At 48.6% G+C, this 20903-nt stretch overlaps 1 protein-coding gene across 2 annotated transcripts in view; it reads left to right on the forward strand.

Moving 5' to 3' along the window:
* The window catches only part of ATP10D (ATPase phospholipid transporting 10D (putative)), a 187627-nt gene that overhangs the window by 87305 nt on the left and 79419 nt on the right, over window positions 1–20903 (forward strand). For both annotated transcript variants that reach the window (XM_075347014.1, XM_075347013.1), the window contains 4 exons: window positions 1041–1235; window positions 2953–3154; window positions 7466–7551; window positions 10111–10217. In XM_075347014.1, the coding sequence (XP_075203129.1) occupies window positions 1041–1235; window positions 2953–3154; window positions 7466–7551; window positions 10111–10217 (590 nt within the window). The remainder of the gene's footprint in view (window positions 1–1040; window positions 1236–2952; window positions 3155–7465; window positions 7552–10110; window positions 10218–20903) is intronic.

Here is a 20903-nt window from a genome sequence, read left to right on the forward strand (position 1 = left end):
AATAATATCGCCATACAAGATTGATTAATACCTCCGTGCTATGACTACATAATACCACACCGTAGTGATAAAATAAGGCCATCATAGTGATCATTAAACGGGCTTTACACCCCTTAGGAAGCAAATTGTTGGCTCCACTTGCCTATTTGAGTAGTTGTCACTTGACCGCTCATTTTGCATACTAATGGTAATGTGATGACTAGTGTCTCAGATGCTTTGCTCAATGTTTTACAAAAAAAAGGAAAAAAAAATATTTTTAAATGGAATCTGTCAGCAGGTTTTTGCTATGTAATTCGGAGAATTCAGCGTTGGCTGTGACTAGTGGGCACTGGTCCAACGCTGTCCCCTTGTGTGATTAACAGCTCATGGTCAATAGATATTGTACTTTGTATTGAGAGAGCCTTGTGTGGGTGGGCACAGCTTTCTCAGCTCCTCTAGAGGGCTAAATCTGAAACCTGAATTTTGTCAGAACAGCTGCACCCAGTAAATTAGGTGACACATCAATGGAATCAGGGTCTCTTTGCCTACATTATGCTGCTTTCAGATGAGGGAGAAAAAACCTGGTGACAGATTCCCTTTAATACAGATTATGATATGGGGCAGAAATATTCCCAAAATGAATGTACCACACAAACCTGATTTTGGATGACAGATTCCTTACAGGCTGTGGTGTTAACGGACTAAACAGAAATAATGGGTTGGTAAACCATGTCACGTTCAGACTTTTTGTGCACCTTTTGTCTTTTTATACTAGTAAGACAATGTGCATTACGTTTTACCTTGCATTCAGTGGCTGTGTTGGGGCTTGTGTCTGACTTCCCGCAAAATTCTGATATATGTAATAACGCAGCCATTGACCGTAGTGATGCAGACTGAGTCACACAGTGCACTGCCCTACATAATTTTTTGTTTTATATGCCTATTGGGGACGAGCACCAAGACTGTTGATTTTATCCATTTTAAAAAAGAGCCAAATGCTTGAATTTGATTTCAATATTGATTCAATATTGTTTTCTGTTCTACAATTTTTGTCTATTCAGGGCCGCCAACTTATACTTTCTCTTCCTGGTGTTCTTAAACTGGGTTCCTGTGGTGGAGGCTTTCCAGAAGGAGATCACCATGATCCCCCTCGTCGTTGTATTGACCATCATTGCTATTAAAGACGGTTTGGAAGACTACCGGAAACACAAGCTGGACAAGGTCATCAACCATATACTGACTCGGGTGTATTGTAGGTAAGCATGAGGTCTGCTGCTCGTATACATATGGTAGAACTATACAACACTGTTTTCTCTACTCTGTGCCATGTGAACATGTACCTCTATCTTGTTTGATTGTGACTGATCAGTGCCCAGCATACCTGTATACACCCTGTATATCTGGTAATTGTTCTGCTGGGCAAATTTGGGGTATTTTGACGAATATAGTAAAGGGGTTCTCTGTTTCTAGCCTTCTGATTGGTCGGTGTTCTTACCCTGGAATCTGCACTGATCAAAAGAATGGAGCAGTAATTCACAAGCTCAACTTCCACTCTATTTCATTGGGCTGTAGACCACTCTTCTTTTAGCAGCCTCCAGCTTGATCTCGAGCCATGACAACTTGATGGATGAACACTCTGTAGGAAGATCGATCTTGTTCTGTAGGAAGATCAATCTTGTACAAGCCTAGATAGGTCCACCAGGGTCTTCTCTACCTAGATAGGTCTGCCAGTGTCTTCTCTGCCTAGATGGGTCCACCAGTGTCTTCTCTGCCTAGATAGGTCCGCCAAGGTCTTCTCGGTCTAGATAGGTCCGCCAGGGTCTTCTTCTGTCTAGATAGGTCCGCCAGGGTCTTCTCTGTCTAGATAGGTCCGCCAGGGTCTTCTTCTGTCTAGATAGGTCCGCCAGGGTCTTCTTCTGTCTAGATAGGTCCGCCAGGGTCGTCTTCTGTCTAGATAGGTCCGCCAGGGTCTTCTTCTGTCTAGATAGGTCTGCCAGGGTCTTCTTCTGTCTAGATAGGTCTGCCAGGGTCTTCTTCTGTCTAGATAGGTCTGCCAGGGTCGTCTTCTGTCTAGATAGGTCCGCCAGGGTCGTCTTCTGTCTAGATAGGTCCGCCAGGGTCTTCTTCTGTCTAGATAGGTCCGCCAGGGTCTTCTTCTGTCTAGATGGGTCCGCCAGGGTCGTCTTCTTCTTGTTGCTGAATATCCTGGGCCATTTTTTAGTTGTTGCTCTCCCGCTGTGAAGCACAGATCGCTGTGTGTGACAGCGACAGAGCAACAACTAAATGTGCAGGCAGCAGGAGCCGGCTTCTGCGGAGGCTTGTAACCACCGTAAACATTGGGTAACCAAGAAGCCCTTACCTTGGTTACCCGATATTTACCTTCGTTACCAGCGTCCCCGCTCTCACGCTGCCAGTGCCGGCTCCCTGCTCTCTCCACACGTAGCCACAGTACACATCGGGTTAATTACTGCTCCGCTGCTCTCCTGCTGGAGAACTCTCTAACTGTTGTGTTGGCTCCTGACTTCCCCCTACTGGCTGCACCTCCGCCCTCCCAGGTCCTAAGCTAGTGGTACTGGGGCCCCTGTTGAGGGCATCCTATAAATACCTCTGTCGGCGACCCCTTTATTACCCTACCCTAGCCAAGTCCCCAGTGGGAACAGGGCAACCTGGTGTATATTTGAGTGTGACTGACCTCCTCAGGAACCGGATTTAGCATTACACCCAATGTTGGGTGCAATACTCTGTGGCGACTGAAGCCTCAGGGGCACCACATATGCCCCTACTTGTCCTGACAGCAATCTAATGCGTGCACTGGGGCAGCCAAACTGTTCACTATTGCACTAAGGACCTGATGTTTGCATTCTGTACACATTACTATGTACAATGTATATATTCCTGAGGATTCCTCTGAGTGGGTATAAAGGACTATTGTTTTTCTTTTTTTTTTTTTTATTTTATTTTTATTACATTTAGGAAGGAAAAAAAATATGTTGAATGTTACTGGAAAGATGTTCAAGTTGGAAATTTCATTAAGCTCCAGTGTGACGAGATCATCCCGGCTGATATGGTGCTGCTGCATTCCTCTGACCCTGATGGAATTTGTCACATTGAAACCTCCAGCCTTGATGGTGAAAGTAACTTAAAACAGAGACAGATGGCAAAAGGATCCATCATAGTAAGTTGTAAATTCTAAATGTGCAGTGTACAAAAGATACTTTTCCAATGGACATGTTGGCCTTCTCCGTATTTTTATTTAGCTCATTTCGTTTGGAATACTTGGGCAGCAATAGATTAAAAAAAATGATAAAACATAACTTTTAATGTTTTATCTAAAAATACTAACACGTATGCAAGTGCATAAGTGATAAAGTGCTATAATACAAGTGTATCCACACTCCTCTCCCGTCCACCGGTCATGAACTATCAAATATTGACTTGGATATCCCTGATATACATGCGTATCAGTCTAAATACACTATAACAAATGTAATGCTCCAGTCTCTCAACTAGCTCAAAGGAAGGTCAGTTTTATAGCTTCTCCAATCAGCAAAACAATTTTCAGCTGTGCGAACATATCTGCACAAAGGATTTCTAAACATCCATTAGCCTTCTAACACAGTTAGCAAACACAATGCACCATTAGAACCCTGGATTGGTGGTTGTTGGAGTGGTTGCTTCCACGGGTCCAGCTAAGTTCTAGCGAAACGGCACGCCATTGTCCGGCGTTGTATGGCTTATCTCACCCTCCCCACCGCTTGTACCTTCATGTTTCCCCTGCAATAAAGACGGAGTGATATGGTGATCATCTGGAGTGCGACTTTCTTTCTCCTTTGGAGATATATATATATATATATATATATATATATATATATATATATATATATATATATATATATATATATATATATATATATATATATATATATATATATATATTATATATTGTTAAGCAAAGAATGTTATGGGGCGAGGATCTGCTGCCGACACTGCTGTGGGGGTAATGTCCCCAAATTCTCTGCTAAGTTACCCCATCCTGGTAATGATCCTCCTGCCTTGTATATGCCCTTATCCTGCTATATACTGCCATCCTGCTATATGCCCCCATCCTGATATATATACTGCCATCCTGGTATATATTCCCATCCTGGTATATGGCATGTATCCTGTATCACTCAAAAAAAATAAACGTTTATACACACCTTTCCTCGCTCCATGCAGCATTGCTCCTCCCCTTGTCTGTGGCGGCAGCAGCGCCGCTGATCTGTGTGGAGCCGTCACCGGTCACTAACCTGCAGCATTGCACTCCAGGCTGCAGTTGCCAGGGGTGATCACGGCAGGCTGTTTACTATGCGCGCACCCCCCCACCCATCATTCCGCCCACCTGTCAGCACTGGCTTCAGCGCTGAGAGATGATGGGCGGGATGATGGACGTTCATATGAAATGAGCGGGTCCACGTGGTCATGGTAGGCGCTGCTGCAGCCTGCTCGTGCCGCCAATGACCTGCTCCACCGCAGCACCCTCATTCCCGGCCGCAGCCCTATATTCAGACCATTAGAAGCACCCCCCACTTTTCCCCCAACATTTGGGGGGGGAAAAGTGCGTCTTATAGTCCGAAAAATACGGTATATTTTTATTAAGTTGGTTTTTTTTTAATTATTACCCCACTGTGATAAATAAGGTACTCACAATAGATCCAGAAGGACTATTTGAGATGTGTGGCATTAACCATCTAACCCTGTGACATGTCAAACATGATGAACCCTGCAACATTGTGAATATCCCTGGAGTTCAATGTGTAAAAATGTGTTTATGCTGTTGCAGGAATTTCTAGGACTGTCCACAGTTTTTTTTATAGTGGTGATTTGATGACTTGGATATAGGGCCTTGATGCAGATTGCAGTGTATTTGGACTGATACGCACGTATATCAGGGATAGCCAAGTGAATATTTGTTAGTTCATGACCAGTGGATGGGAGATGTGTTTATACACTTGCGTTAGGCTACATGCGCACGCTGCGTATTTTGCTGCGTTTTTGCTGCGTTTTTGGCTGCAGTTTTGTCAGAACTTTCTGACATTTGACTTCCCAGCAAAGTCTATGAGAAGTCAGATTTGCTGTGCGCACATTGCAGTTTATTTATCAGCGTTTTATTTGTCAAAAGTTTGTGACAAAAAAAATGCAGCATGTTCACTCTTCCTGCGTTTTTGTCAACATTTGTCACAAAAACGCACCTACAATTACAAGCGTTTTTTGTAACATTTCCCGGCTCTCTGACAAGGTGCAGTTTTGGCTGCAGTTTGTGAACACAAAAAGATGCAGCGTGCACATGTAGCCTTATAGCACTTTATCACTTATGCACTTTTTTGAATATGTGTTGGTATTTTTTGATAAAATAACAAAAAAAAGTCATGTTTTATCATATTTTGTCCTTTATTGCTGCCCAAGTATAATTGATCTGTGAGTATTTTGTGTAATCCTCAATGTAATGTGATTGTCTTTTGTGCTATCATTTCGTTTGGAAGAATAAAAGGTCTTCATGCTACAATGTTTACAAAAAACAAACAAACCTGCAGTGTTAGAGGTTGACCACTGCTTAAACATTAATGGCCTACCCTTAGGATTGGTCTTCAATGTATAATCAGCCAGGGTCCGACACCGAGCATTCTCGCCAATTAGCTGTTTCCAGTGCCGCCGGCTGTAGCAGGCGGCTGGTAATGCTCAGGTCTAGAGCTGCCCCGTCAACTGATAGTGACCACGGCTGGGTTACTGCACATCCGCCTTCCATTCTAATCAATAGGAGGCGGATGTGCAGTACCCAATCTCGGCCACTATCATCAGACTGGGCTGCGCCGGAACTCCCGTTCCCTTATTAGTTTTATGGTGTTTTATTTTCACATAGAGCTCAGTTTATAAAATATCTTCAGGGTTGCTGCTAGTCTGTCCCAACATGTTTCCTCCTTTTTTTTTTGGTGGTGGTCCAGGGAGTACCAATAATTTACATACACCCTCCGATCCATCATGGCAACCTGCTTCCTAAGGCCTCATTCAGACATCCATGATGCACATACATGTGGTATCTAATTTTTCACACGTACCCATTATCTATGGGGCTGTTCACATGTCTGGTTGTTTTTATTCGGCATCCTGGGTGACTAGGCCAAAAACTCTAAGGATTTGTGAAAAACAGGCTGCAAGGTCATATACGTACATTTATAAGATAGGAGAAGCCTTGTCATTATTTATCTGTTTGTGAAAATCACTGATTGTAAAATGGACACACTGACACCGATGCGAAATCCTGCCGGCCCCGATGCGAAATCCTGCCGGCCCCGATGCGAAATCCTGCCGGCCCCGATGCGAAATCCTGCCGGCCCCGATGCGAAACCCTGCCGGCCCCGACGCGAAACCCTGCCGGCCCCGACGCGAAACCCTGCCGGCCCCGACTCGAAACCCTGCCGGCCCCGACTCGAAACCCTGCCGGCCCCGACTCGAAACCCTGCCGGCCCCGACTCGAAACCCTGCCGGCCCCGACTCGAAACCCTGCCGGCCCCGACTCGAAACCCTGCCGGCCCCGACTCGAAACCCTGCCGGCCCCGACTCGAAACCCTGCCGGCCCCGACTCGAAACCCTGCCGGCCCCGACTCGAAACCCTGCCGGCCCCGACTCGAAACCCTGCCGGCCCCGACTCGAAACCCTGCCGGCCCCGACTCGAAACCCTGCCGGCCCCGACTCGAAACCCTGCCGGCCCCGACTCGAAACCCTGCCGGCCCCGACTCGAAACCCTGCCGGCCCCGACTCGAAACCCTGCCGGCCCCGACGCGAAACCCTGCCGGCCCCGACGCGAAACCCTGCCGGCCCCGACGCGAAACCCTGCCGGCCCCGACGCGAAACCCTGCCGGCCCCGACGCGAAACCCTGCCGGCCCCGACGCGAAACCCTGCCGGCCCCGACGCGAAACCCTGCCGGCCCCGACGCGAAACCCTGCCGGCCCCGGTACCATTTTTCATGTTTGAGGCCTAAGTTATATAATTATCCTGTCATATCGGCAGCCTGATCACTGGACATCTGCAGTAATTTCATGTTGTCTTCAATTCCATCCCACTCTTTCTGTTGTCTAATTTTTCATTACATTATATGGAATATGAATGGTACACTCTGAGTACATTTTGAAAAAAGTACAAATGTTGATGTCATTTGAAACTATGCCTTGTCCTGAACACAACAAAACAATCCCTCATGCAGCCATGAAGATCAAAGAATAAGATATGATTTTATAAAAGCCAAGAAGGGAAAAACTAAAGCAAAAAAATAGCTGTTTCCAAGGGGTTAAGGCCTCTGATCTCCAGAAAAGCAATACCATATGTAAGTAAATAGTAGATTCATGACGATACTAAGTAATACGCAGTGTAACTTTATTCTACTTGCATATTACAGTTTATACAAATCTGTTAAAATTATGACACTTATTTTTTTTCTTCACTTTCTAGGACTCCGAGTTAGATCCTGAAATGTTTTCTAGCAAAATACAATGTGAAGCTCCAAATAGTGACCTGGGAAGGTTCAAGGGATTTCTGTAAGTAGCCCCATATTCCAGCCAGATAAGTAACCAATTTATTATCTTTTAGGTAAAAACTAAATATTTGTGCAATTTGCACAGTCAACATTGTGTCCTTTTAAAATACACCGTATCTTTGTTTTACTGTGTGGCATAGAACATGATATCCTATTGGAGAATTTGTCCTGTACAGTGTAAGTTTTTTAACATATATATATATATATATATATATATATATATATATATATATATATATATATATATATATATATATATATCTATATATCTCACACACAGCTCTGGCAAAAATTAGGAGCCCACTGCACAGTTTTATAAAAGTCAGCTTCTCTACATGTCTGACAGCCATTCCATTCCAGTGTCAGTTGCATTCCAACCGGAGTACAGATCGGCAGAGGGTGAAAGCGACTCTCCACTGACCGAGATGACCGACATCTTATTCGAATGTCACTCAGCAACCGCAGGATGACATCAAGTGACCTGCAAAAGAAATAGCAGCTTGGGTGGAGTGAATGGCAAGAACAGTTTGTAACAGGTTCCTAGAGGTAGGGCTCAAGTCATGTAAAGCTAGAAAAAAAGCCTTTCATCAATGAGAAGCAAAGGAGAGCCAGGCTGAAATTTGCCAAAGACCATAAGAATTGGACCATAGAGGACTGGAGTAAAATAATCTTCTCTGATGAGTTTAATTTTCAGCTTTGCCCAGTACCTGGTCGTCTAATGGTAAAACGGGACCCGGAGAAGCGTACAAGCCACAGTGTCTTGAACCCACTGTGAAATTTGGTAGAGGATCGGTGATGATCTGGGGATTTTTCAGCAAGGCTGGAATTGGGCAGATTAAACTTTGCAAAGGACGTATGAATCAAGCCACATACAAGGTTACCCTGGAAAAATGGTTGCTTCCTTCTGCTCAGGCAATGTTCCCCAACTCTGGTTTTTCCAGCAGGACAATGCGCCATGCCACACAGCTAGGTCAATCAATTTGTAGATGAAGGACCACCACATCAAAACCCTGTCATGGCCAGCCCAATTTCCAGACCTGAACCTCATTGAAAACCTCTGGAATGTAATCAAGAGGAAGATGGATAGTCACAAGCCCTCAAACAAAGAAGAATCGCTTACATTTTTGCACCAGGAGTGGCATAAGGCACCCAAAAGCAGTGTAAAAGACTGGTGGAAAGCATGCCAAGACGCATGAAAGCTGTGATTAAAAATCATGGTTATTCCACAAAATATTGATTTCTGAACTCCTCCTGAGGTAAAACATTATTAGTATTGTTGTTTCGAAATGATTATTAAATTGTTTTCTTTGCATTATTTGAGGTCTGAAAGCAATGCGTTCTGTTATTTTGACCTTTTCTCATTTTCAGAAAATAAATACAAAATTTATTGCTTGGAAATTCGGAGACGTTGTCAGTAGTTTATAGAATAAAAGAGCAATTTACATTTTACTCAAATATACCTATAAAGAGAAAAATCAGAAAAACTGAAAATTTTGCAGTGGTCTCTTAACTTTTGCCAGAGCTGGATAGATAGATATCTCATATATTAATAATAATTATTCATTTACATAGCGCTTTAAATACATTGACGCATATCTCTGTCTCTCTCTCTGTCTCTCTATACAGTGTGTCCACCCATATCCTGTCCACCGCCATTAACTTGATAACAGTGGCAGCTATAGGCATAGAAGTGGTGTCTAGGTATAGTAAAGTAGCCATGCGCTATGCAATGAAATCACCTATAGCTCCACCTGGTGGAAAACAACGGAGTTAGCATTTTTATCTCAAACGGAACAAGATAGAGAAAAAATGTGAATTACAAAGTTGTAGGGCATCATCAATTCAATACGAATCGACACCTTGCATACAGAAATGCTATGATTAGAACGTGTAAAACTCACAAGGCTGTGGACGTGAAGCGATACCTCATGGAGACCTTCCTACAAGTCATTGGGTATGGTGGCTGCGTAGAGTGGCCTCCACGCTCACCTAACCTGACCCCATTGGACTTCTTTCTGTGAGGTCTCATCAAACAGCAGGTGTATGCGACCCCTCCACCAACATTGTAGTACCTACGACGACGTATCACAGATGCTTGTGCAAACGTGTCACTTGCCATATTGCACAACGTGCAGCAAGATACAGTATGCTGGCCAGAGGTGTATTGCAGCTAACGGTGGCCACTTTGGGCATCAAAGTTAAATGAGTGCCGTATGCGTGACCAACATTCAATGTTTTGGGGGGTCATGGGTTTTAGATCATAGCATTTCTGTATGCAAGGTGTCAATTCGTATTGAATTGATAATGCCCTACAATTTTTTAATTCACTTTTTTTCTTTATCTCGTTCTGTTTTCAAGATAAAAATGCTAACTCTATTGTTCTCCACCAGGTGGTGCTATAGGTGGTTTCATTGTGAAGCGCATGGCTACTTTGCTATACCTAGACACCACTTCTATGCCTATAGCTGCCGCCGTTCTCAAGTTAATGGCGGTGGACGGGATATGGGTGGACACACTGTATAGATATGTTCTGATATATTTCCTTTTTTTCTTAACTTAGATCGCATCAAGACAAGCAAAAGATTGGCCTGAGTAAACAAAACTTGCTTCTGAGAGGATGCATTGTGCGCAATACAGAGGCTGTTGTGGGTATTGTAGTGTATGCAGGTCAGCGCACTTTAAGTGGCTACACTTTTCATTAACTTTGGTGATGCCCAAACTGAAATGAACAATATTGGTCACTGATACAAGCGAAGACAATTGAAAAGGCAACTGAATTCTAATATGTGGGGGCACTTCCTAATCTTATGGAAGCTACTCATTTAATTAACTAAGACTTTATTTTACTCAATTAAGGGGGTTTTCCCACGAACAAAGTTAAAGTTAAATTTAATTTTCTTTGTCGCTCCATTGGGAGACCCAGACAATTGGGTGTATAGGCTATGCCTCCGGAGGCCGCACAAAGTATTACACTAAAAGTGTAAAGCCCCTCCCCTTCTGCCTATACACCCCCCGTGCTCCCACGGGCTCCTCAGTTTTTATGCTTTGTGCGAAGGAGGCAGACATACACGCACAGCTCCATAGATGGGTCAGCAGCAGCTGCTGACTATGTCGGATGGAAGAAAAGTGGGCCCATATAGGGCCCCCAGCATGCTCCCTTCTCACCCCACTCTTGTCGGCGGTGTTGTTAAGGTTGAGGTATCCATTGCGGGTACGGAGGCTGGAGCCCACATGCTGTTTTCCTTCCCCATCCCCCTTAGGGCTCTGGGTGAAGTGGGATCCTATCGGTCTCCAGGCACTGAGACCGTGCTTCATCCACAACTCCTGGGAGCCTGCTGGATAGGAGCCGGGTATCGTTCAGGGACATGGCCCTGCTACTTAAAGGTACTCTGTGTCCCCGTGGGGACCGAGCACAGCAACACTCCAGCATTGCTGGGTGTGCTAGTGCACCGGGGACCGCGGCGCTGACCGGGTTAAATGTGCCATTACACACTCAGCGTCGCTGAGTGTGTTTATGTAGGGGGACTACCGCGCTGACCGCCGCCGCCATGTTTAACACTGAGGCGCGGCTGGGACTTGTAGTGCGCCGGGGACTTCCGCGCGGCCGCGCTTTTACGGCGGCCGCGCTTATTACTCGAGTCTCCGGCTTTTGCGGCCTAGTCTTTCTTCCTCCCGCCCACAGCCCTGACAAGCAGGGGAAGGGCGGGACGCTGTACAGACGAGCAGCAATGAGGGCTGGAGAATGCTTTGCATACTCCACCCCCTCACTGTGCACTGTGGGGCACCAGTTCCCGCACTTTCTGGGTCACGCCCACGGCTCCCTCCTCTCCTCAGGACGCCGGCAGCCATTCCTGTCAGCTCCTCGGACGCTGCAGAGGGGGACAAATTCTGGGAGACCCAGGCAGGGATTCTAGTGGCCTCACAACCGCTTTAAGCGGGTGGTAAGCAGCACCTGTGGTGCTAGCCCCATTGTGCAGAAGTGTAATTATATGTTTATGGTATATACTTTACACTGTATAGTGCACAGTTGTTTTCTGGCTATATACCCTATTGTGTTGCTCAGGGAAGACAATAGCATGGCGCCCACAAAAGGCAGGGGTGCCAAAACACAGGCTTACTATGCTGCCTGCGCCGCATGTACGACGCCGCTACCGGCAGGTTCCACTGACCCTCATTGTGTGCACTGCTCGGCCCCTACTGCACTTGCTCAGCCGGAGCCTCTGCTAAGAGGGGCCCAGGGGGAGCCATCTGCTGACACTCTCCAGGTGACAGGGACGGAGTTTGCAGTCTTTACGGATAAACTCTCTGAAACTATGGCTAAGATACTAGAAGCCTTGCAGTCCAGACCGGTATCTCAGCACAGGGACTCTGTTGAATCATTGTTCCCTGGCCCCCCTCAGTTGGACCAACAATGTCCTCCAGGGGTATCTCATACATCCCAGGCTGAGGGTTCTGACTTAGACCCCAGCCCCAGACCGACTAAGCGGGCTCGCTTAGAATTTCCCTCGACATCATATTGTTCAGGGTCTCAGCGGGGGGAATCTCTGGTTGATGAAGCGGAGACAGTTGATCAGGATTCTGATCCTGAGGCCGCTCTCAATCTAAATACTCCAGACGGGGACGCCATAGTGAACGATCTTATTGCGTCCATCAATCGAATGTTGGATATTTCTCCCTCAGCTCCTCCGGTGGAGGAGTCAGCTTCTCAGCAGGAGAAATTCCGTTTCAGGTTTCCCAAGCGTACACCGAGTATGTTTCTGGACCACTCTGATTTCAGAGAGGCAGTCCAGAATCACCATGATTGTCCAGATAAGCGTTTTTCTAAGCGCCTTAAGGATACACGTTATCCCTTTCCCCCTGACGTGGTCAAAGGTTGGACTCAGTGTCCCAAGGTGGATCCTCCAATCTCCAGACTGGCGGCTAGATCCATACTTGCAGTGGAAGATGGGGCTTCACTCAAAGATGCCACTGACAGGCAGATGGAGCTCTGGTTGAAATCCATCTATGAAGCTATCTGCGCTTCTTTTGCCCCAGCATTCGCAGCCGTATGGGCGCTACAAGCTATATCAGCAGGTCAAGCGCAAATCGACGCAGCCACACGCACTTCCGCACCGCAGGTGGCGTCCATAACCGCTCAGACGTCGGCAATGGCGTCTTACGCTATTAATGCTGTCCTGGACTCTGCGAGCCGTACGGCGGTTGCATCCGCCAATTCGGTGGTACTCCGCAGGGCCTTGTGGCTACGGGAATGGAAGGCAGATTCTGCTTCCAAAAAGCGCTTAACTAGTTTGCCCATTTCTGGCGACCGATTGTTTGGCGAGCGTTTGGATGAAATCATCAAACAATCCAAGGGAAAGGATACATCCTTACCCCAGCCCAAACCGAACATACCCCAACAGAGGAGGGGGCAGTCGAGGTTTCGGTCCTTTCGGGGCGCGGGCAGGTACCAATACCCCTCGTCCAAAAGGCCTCAGAAAGATCAAAGGAACTCTGATTCATGGCGGTCTAAGTCACGTCCTAAAAAGACCACTGGAGGTGCCGCTACCAAAGCGGCTTCCTCATGACTTTCGGCCTCCGCAATCTGCATCCTCGGTCGGTGGCAGGCTCTCCCGCTTTTGCGACACCTGGCTGCCACGGGTAAAAGACCGCTAGGTGAGAGACATTCTGCCTCACGGTTACAAGATAGAGTTCACCTCTCGTCCCGCGACTCGATTCTTCAGGTCATCCCCGCCTCCCGAGCGAGCCGAGGCTCTTCTGCAGGCGCTGGGCACTCTGAAGGCAGAAGGAGTGGTGGTCCCTGTTCCTCTTCAGCAACAGGGTCACGGTTTTTACTCCAACCTGTTTGTGGTCCCAAAGAAGGACGGGTCTTTCCGTCCTGTCCTGGACCTGAAACTGCTCAACAAACACGTAAAGACCAGGCGGTTCCGGATGGAATCCCTCCGCTCCGTCATCGCCTCAATGTCCCAAGGAGATTTCCTTGCATCGATCGATATCAAAGATGCTTATCTCCACGTACCGATTGCTCCAGAGCACCAGCGCTTCTTGCGCTTCGCCATAGGAGACGAACACCTGCAGTTCGTGGCACTGCCGTTCGGCCTGGCAACAGCCCCACGGGTTTTCACCAAGGTTATGGCTACTGTAGTAGCGGTCCTCCACTCTCAGGGTCACTCGGTGATCCCTTACTTGGACGATCTCCTGATCAAGGCACCCTCTCAAGAGGCATGCCAACACAGCCTCGACGCTACTCTGGAGACTCTCCAGAGTTTCGGGTGGATCATCAATTTTCCAAAGTCAAATCTGACACCGGCCCAATCGCTGACATATCTTGGCATGGAGTTTCATACCCTCTCAGCGATAGTGAAGCTTCCGCTGATCAAGCAGCGGTCGCTACAGAAGGGGGTACAATCTCTCCTTCAAGGTCAGGCACACCCCTTGAGGCGCCTCATGCACTTCCTGGGGAAGATGGTGGCAGCAATGGAGGCAGTCCCTTTCGCGCAGTTTCACCTGCGTCCTTCAATGGGACACCCTTTCGCGCAGTTTCACCTGCGTCCTTCAATGGGACATCCTTCGCAAATGGGACAGGAAGCCGACGTCCCTCGACAGGAACGTCTCTCTCTCTCAGGCGACCAAAGCTTCCCTTCGGTGGTGGCTTCTTCCCACTTCATTATCGAAGGGGAAATCCTTCCTACCCCCATCCTGGGAGGTGGTCACGACGGACGCGAGTCTGTCAGGGTGGGGAGCGGTTTTTCTCCACCACAGGGCTCAGGGTACGTGGACCCGGCAAGAGTCCTCACTTCAGATCAATGTTCTGGAAATACGGGCAGTGTACCTTGCCCTGAAAGCGTTCCAGCAGTGGCTGGAAGGCAAGCAGATCCGAATTCAGTCGGACAATTCCACAGCGGTGGCATACATCAACCACCAAGGCGGCACACGCAGTCGGCAAGCCTTCCAGGAAGTCCGGCGGATCTTGATGTGGGTGGAAGCCACGGCCTCCACCATCTCTGCAGTTCACATCCCGGGCGTGGAAAACTGGGAAGCAGATTATCTCAGTCGCCAGGGCATGGACGCAGGGGAATGGTCCCTTCACCCGGACGTGTTTCAGGCAGGGCTGTGGAGTCGGTAAGCCAAACCTTCGACTCCGACTCCGACTCCTCAAATTCTCTTGCACCGACTCCGACTCCGGCTCCGACTCCGACTCCGGCTCCGACTCCGGCTCCGGCTCCTACATATATTGCTTAGTTAGGTGAAAAATTTATTGTAGTACATGAATATGTGTATGTGAACATCAGACATTTAATAATTTTTATGATAAGATAATCAAGATATTTGGATAGAACATAAAATATATTTATTGGAATACAACTTTAGAACACAAAAAAACTGTAATAAATTGTAAATATGTAATACACTATGTAATATACAGTAGATTACATATATATCTTGTGTGTGTATATACACTGTGTGTATATATATATATATATATTACATATTTACAATTTATTAGTTTTTTGTGTTCTAAAGTTGTATTCCAATAAATATTTTATGTTCTATCCAAATATCTTGATTATTGTATCATAAAAACAATTAAATGTCTGATGTTCACATTGTACTACAATAAATTTTTCACTTAAATATAAGCATTATACTAAATGTTATTATTTAGTAAAATATTCAGCACATTCTGCATTGCACTCCTGTCCCCAATTTATTATATATTTTAAGAGTCGGAGTCGGTGCATTTTATACCGACTCCGACTCCACCAAAATGAGCTCCGACTCCGACTCCGACTCCACGACTCCGACTCCGACTCCACAGCCCTGGTTTCAGGAGATCTGTTGCCGCTGGGGGGTGCCGGACGTCGACCTCATGGCGTCCCGGCACAACAACAAGGTACCGACGTTCATGGCACGGTCTCAAGATCCCAGAGCTATGGCGGCAGACGCCTTAGTTCAGGATTGGTCGCAGTTTCAGCTCCCTTATGTGTTTCCTCCGCTGGCACTGTTGCCCAGAGTGTTACGCAAGATCAGGGCCGACTGCCGCCGCGTCATCCTCGTCGCTCCAGACTGGCCGAGGAGGTCGTGGTACCCGGATCTGTGGCATCTCACGGTCGGCCAACCGTGGGCACTACCAGACCGACTAGACTTGCTGTCTCAAGGGCCGTTTTTCCATCTGAATTCTGCGGCCCTCAACCTGACTGTGTGGCCATTGAGTCCTGGATCCTAGCGTCTTCAGGATTATCTCAAGAGGTCATTGCCACTATGAGACAGGCCAGGAAACCAACGTCCGCCAAGATCTACCACAGGACGTGGAAAATTTTCCTGTCATGGTGCTCGGCTCAGGGTTTTTCTCCCTGGCCTTTTGCCTTGCCCACTTTTCTGTCCTTCCTTCAATCTGGACTGGAAAAGGGTTTGTCGCTCGGCTCCCTTAAGGGACAGGTCTCAGCGCTCTCTGTGTTTTTCCAGAAGCGCCTAGCCAGACTTCCACAGGTACGCACGTTCCTGCAGGGGGTTTGTCACATCGTTCCTCCTTACAAGCGGCCGTTAGAACCCTGGGATCTGAACAGGGTGCTGATGGCTCTTCAGAAACCACCATTCGAGCCAATGAGGCATATTTCTCTCTCACGCCTTTCGCAGAAAGTGGTTTTCCTAGTAGCAGTCACCTCTCTTCGGAGAGTGTCTGAGCTAGCAGCATTGTCGTGCAAAGCCCCTTTCCTGGTGTTTCACCAGGACAAGGTGGTTTTGCGTCCGGTTCCGGAATTTCTCCCCAAGGTGGTATCCCCCTTTCATCTCAATCAGGATATCTCCTTACCCTCTTTTTGTCCTCATCCAGTTCACCAATGTGAAAAGGATTTGCACTTGTTAGATCTGGTGAGAGCACTCAGACTCTACATTTCTCGTACGGCGCCCCTGCGCCGCTCGGATGCACTCTTTGTCCTTGTCGCTGGCCAGCGTAAAGGGTCACAGGCTTCCAAATCAACCCTGGCTCGGTGGATCAAGGAGCCAATTCTCGAAGCTTACCGTTCTGCTGGGCTTCCGGTTCCCTCAGGGCTGAAGGCCCATTCTACCAGAGCCGTGGGCGCGTCCTGGGCTTTGAGGCACCAGGCTACGGCTCAGCAGGTGTGTCAGGCGGCGACCTGGTCGAGCCTGCACACTTTCACGAAACACTATCAGGTGCATACCTATGCTTCGGCGGATGCCAGCCTAGGTAGACGAGTCCTTCAGGCGGCGGTTGCCCACCTGTAGGAAGGGGCCGTTTTACGGCTCTATTACGAGGTATTAATTTACCCACCCAGGGACTGCTTTTGGACGTCCCAATTGTCTGGGTCTCCCAATGGAGCGACAAAGAAGAAGGGAATTTTGTTTACTTACCGTAAATTCCTTTTCTTCTAGCTCCAATTGGGAGACCCAGCACCCGCCCCTGTTTTTTTTGTGTACACATGTTGTTCATGTTGAATGGTTTCAGTTCTCCGATATTCCTTCGGATTGAATTTACTTTAAACCAGTTAATAATTTTTTTCCTCCTTCTTGCTTTTGCACCAAAACTGAGGAGCCCGTGGGAGCACGGGGGGTGTATAGGCAGAAGGGGAGGGGCTTTACACTTTTAGTGTAATACTTTGTGCGGCCTCCGGAGGCATAGCCTATACACCCAATTGTCTGGGTCTCCCAATTGGAGCTAGAAGAAAAGGAATTTACGGTAAGTAAACAAAATTCCCTTCATTACACATTGGGATAACAATTTTCACAATTTGATGTTCTTTAAAAAAACAAAAAAAAGTTCCTGTGCCGAGATAATCTTATATATGTGTCCCTGCTGTGTACTGTGTAATGGCCGTGTCTGACTGTACAGGGACATGGTCTGATCATACCACAGCTCCTGGGCAGGGGAGGAAGTAATAAAGTATACAGGTATTACAGCATGGGATCACAGCTGATTCTTTTTGTAAAAGGTAAAACATTTTTACTTTTGAGGTAAAACCTTTCCCTGCCGGGTTTTTAAAGAATGCTTTACAACAAAGAATCCTCTGTAATCCTCATACTGTACTGTGTTTATACTCTTTTGTGACAACCCCCCGCCCCCCTCTTACTACCACCACCCTTGCCCAATACATGTGGTATGGGATCAGACCATGTCCCTGTAGGTCAGGCACGGCCATTACACAGTACATAGCAGGGACACATATATAAGATCTCAGCACAGGAACATTTTATGTAACATCCAACTGTGGAAATTCTTATTATTCCAAGATCTATTGAATAAAATGAACTTTAAAGGGGCATTTACACTGCAAGATAATCATAGACACTTTTTCAACAATTGTCTTGCCATGTAAAGAGGCTTCAAATCACCTACTAAATGAGAGAAACACTCGTTCATCAGAAGAAATGATCTTTTATGCAGTAAAGATGATCATCATTCTCAGTGGTGCATCGTCCAGTGTCAACAGGACCCACACTGCTGAGGATTGTGGCAGCCTATGTGCACTGAACCATCTATTATAAATCACTTGGTGCGCATTGTTTACTTTAGTCTGCATGTGTAAACCAGCATTCAAACAGCCAATCGGTAGTAGGTTACTGATCGGCTGTCTTATCGTGCCACCAGTCGGTCTGTGTAAACAGACACATATATAGAACCATCATATTCCCCAGCACCTTACAGACATTATCACTGTCCAGTGTCCACGTTGGAGCTTGCAATCTACATTCCCTTTCAGTATGTCTATGGAGGGTTGGAGAAAACTGAAGAAACCCTCCCCCCCAAACACTGACAGACTCCCTGCAGATGTTGTTTTTGGTGGGATTTGAACTCAGGACTCCAGCGCTACAAGGTTACAATGCTATGTTGAAGTCTTCTTTATACACTTTGTTTGAATCGGTCTGTCAAAGTTCCTTAATTTTTAGCAGCAAGAATTGGGATTAATTTCTCTTCTCCCCCTGTCTTCTCCCCCTGTCTTCTCCCCCTGTCTTCTCCCCCTGTCTTCTCCCCCTGTCTTCTCCCCCTGTCTTCTCCCCCTGTCTTCTCCCCCTGTCTTCTCCCCCTGTCTTCTCCCCCTGTCTTCTCCCCCTGTCTTCTCCCCCTGTCTTCTCCCCCTGTCTTCTCCCCCTGTCTTCTCCCCCTGTCTTCTCCCCCTGTCTTCTCCCCCTGTCTTCTCCCCCTGTCTTCTCCCCCTGTCTTCTCCCCCTGTCTTCTCCCCCTGTCTTCTCCCCCTGTCTTCTCCCCCTGTCTTCTCCCCCTGTCTTCTCCCCCTGTCTTCTCCCCCTGTCTTCTCCCCCTGTCTTCTCCCCCTGTCTTCTCCCCCTGTCTTCTCCCCCTGTCTTCTCCCCCTGTCTTCTCCCCCTGTCTTCTCCCCCTGTCTTCTCCCCCTGTCTTCTCCCCCTGTCTTCTCCCCCTGTCTTCTCCCCCTGTCTTCTCCCCCTGTCTTCTCCCCCTGTCTTCTCCCCCTGTCTTCTCCCCCTGTCTTCTCCCCCTGTCTTCTCCCCCTGTCTTCTCCCCCTGTCTTCTCCCCCTGTCTTCTCCCCCTGTCTTCTCCCCCTGTCTTCTCCCCCTGTCTTCTCCCCCTGTCTTCTCCCCCTGTCTTCTCCCCCTGTCTTCTCCCCCTGTCTTCTCCCCCTGTCTTCTCCCCCTGTCTTCTCCCCCTGTCTTCTCCCCCTGTCTTCTCCCCCTGTCTTCTCCCCCTGTCTTCTCCCCCTGTCTTCTCCCCCTGTCTTCTCCCCCTGTCTTCTCCCCCTGTCTTCTCCCCCTGTCTTCTCCCCCTGTCTTCTCCCCCTGTCTTCTCCCCCTGTCTTCTCCCCCTGTCTTCTCCCCCTGTCTTCTCCCCCTGTCTTCTCCCCCTGTCTTCTCCCCCTGTCTTCTCCCCCTGTCTTCTCCCCCTGTCTTCTCCCCCTGTCTTCTCCCCCTGTCTTCTCCCCCTGTCTTCTCCCCCTGTCTTCTCCCCCTGTCTTCTCCCCCTGTCTTCTCCCCCTGTCTTCTCCCCCTGTCTTCTCCCCCTGTCTTCTCCCCCTGTCTTCTCCCCCTGTCTTCTCCCCCTGTCTTCTCCCCCTGTCTTCTCCCCCTGTCTTCTCCCCCTGTCTTCTCCCCCTGTCTTCTCCCCCTGTCTTCTCCCCCTGTCTTCTCCCCCTGTCTTCTCCCCCTGTCTTCTCCCCCTGTCTTCTCCCCCTGTCTTCTCCCCCTGTCTTCTCCCCCTGTCTTCTCCCCCTGTCTTCTCCCCCTGTCTTCTCCCCCTGTCTTCTCCCCCTGTCTTCTCCCCCTGTCTTCTCCCCCTGTCTTCTCCCCCTGTCTTCTCCCCCTGTCTTCTCCCCCTGTCTTCTCCCCCTGTCTTCTCCCCCTGTCTTCTCCCCCTGTCTTCTCCCCCTGTCTTCTCCCCCTGTCTTCTCCCCCTGTCTTCTCCCCCTGTCTTCTCCCCCTGTCTTCTCCCCCTGTCTTCTCCCCCTGTCTTCTCCCCCTGTCTTCTCCCCCTGTCTTCTCCCCCTGTCTTCTCCCCCTGTCTTCTCCCCCTGTCTTCTCCCCCTGTCTTCTCCCCCTGTCTTCTCCCCCTGTCTTCTCCCCCTGTCTTCTCCCCCTGTCTTCTCCCCCTGTCTTCTCCCCCTGTCTTCTCCCCCTGTCTTCTCCCCCTGTCTTCTCCCCCTGTCTTCTCCCCCTGTCTTCTCCCCCTGTCTTCTCCCCCTGTCTTCTCCCCCTGTCTTCTCCCCCTGTCTTCTCCCCCTGTCTTCTCCCCCTGTCTTCTCCCCCTGTCTTCTCCCCCTGTCTTCTCCCCCTGTCTTCTCCCCCTGTCTTCTCCCCCTGTCTTCTCCCCCTGTCTTCTCCCCCTGTCTTCTCCCCCTGTCTTCTCCCCCTGTCTTCTCCCCCTGTCTTCTCCCCCTGTCTTCTCCCCCTGTCTTCTCCCCCTGTCTTCTCCCCCTGTCTTCTCCCCCTGTCTTCTCCCCCTGTCTTCTCCCCCTGTCTTCTCCCCCTGTCTTCTCCCCCTGTCTTCTCCCCCTGTCTTCTCCCCCTGTCTTCTCCCCCTGTCTTCTCCCCCTGTCTTCTCCCCCTGTCTTCTCCCCCTGTCTTCTCCCCCTGTCTTCTCCCCCTGTCTTCTCCCCCTGTCTTCTCCCCCTGTCTTCTCCCCCTGTCTTCTCCCCCTGTCTTCTCCCCCTGTCTTCTCCCCCTGTCTTCTCCCCCTGTCTTCTCCCCCTGTCTTCTCCCCCTGTCTTCTCCCCCTGTCTTCTCCCCCTGTCTTCTCCCCCTGTCTTCTCCCCCTGTCTTCTCCCCCTGTCTTCTCCCCCTGTCTTCTCCCCCTGTCTTCTCCCCCTGTCTTCTCCCCCTGTCTTCTCCCCCTGTCTTCTCCCCCTGTCTACTCCCCCTGTCTACTCCCC

The sequence above is a fragment of the Anomaloglossus baeobatrachus genome, chromosome 1, assembly GCF_048569485.1.
Source record: "Anomaloglossus baeobatrachus isolate aAnoBae1 chromosome 1, aAnoBae1.hap1, whole genome shotgun sequence".
NCBI lineage: Eukaryota > Metazoa > Chordata > Amphibia > Anura > Aromobatidae > Anomaloglossus > Anomaloglossus baeobatrachus.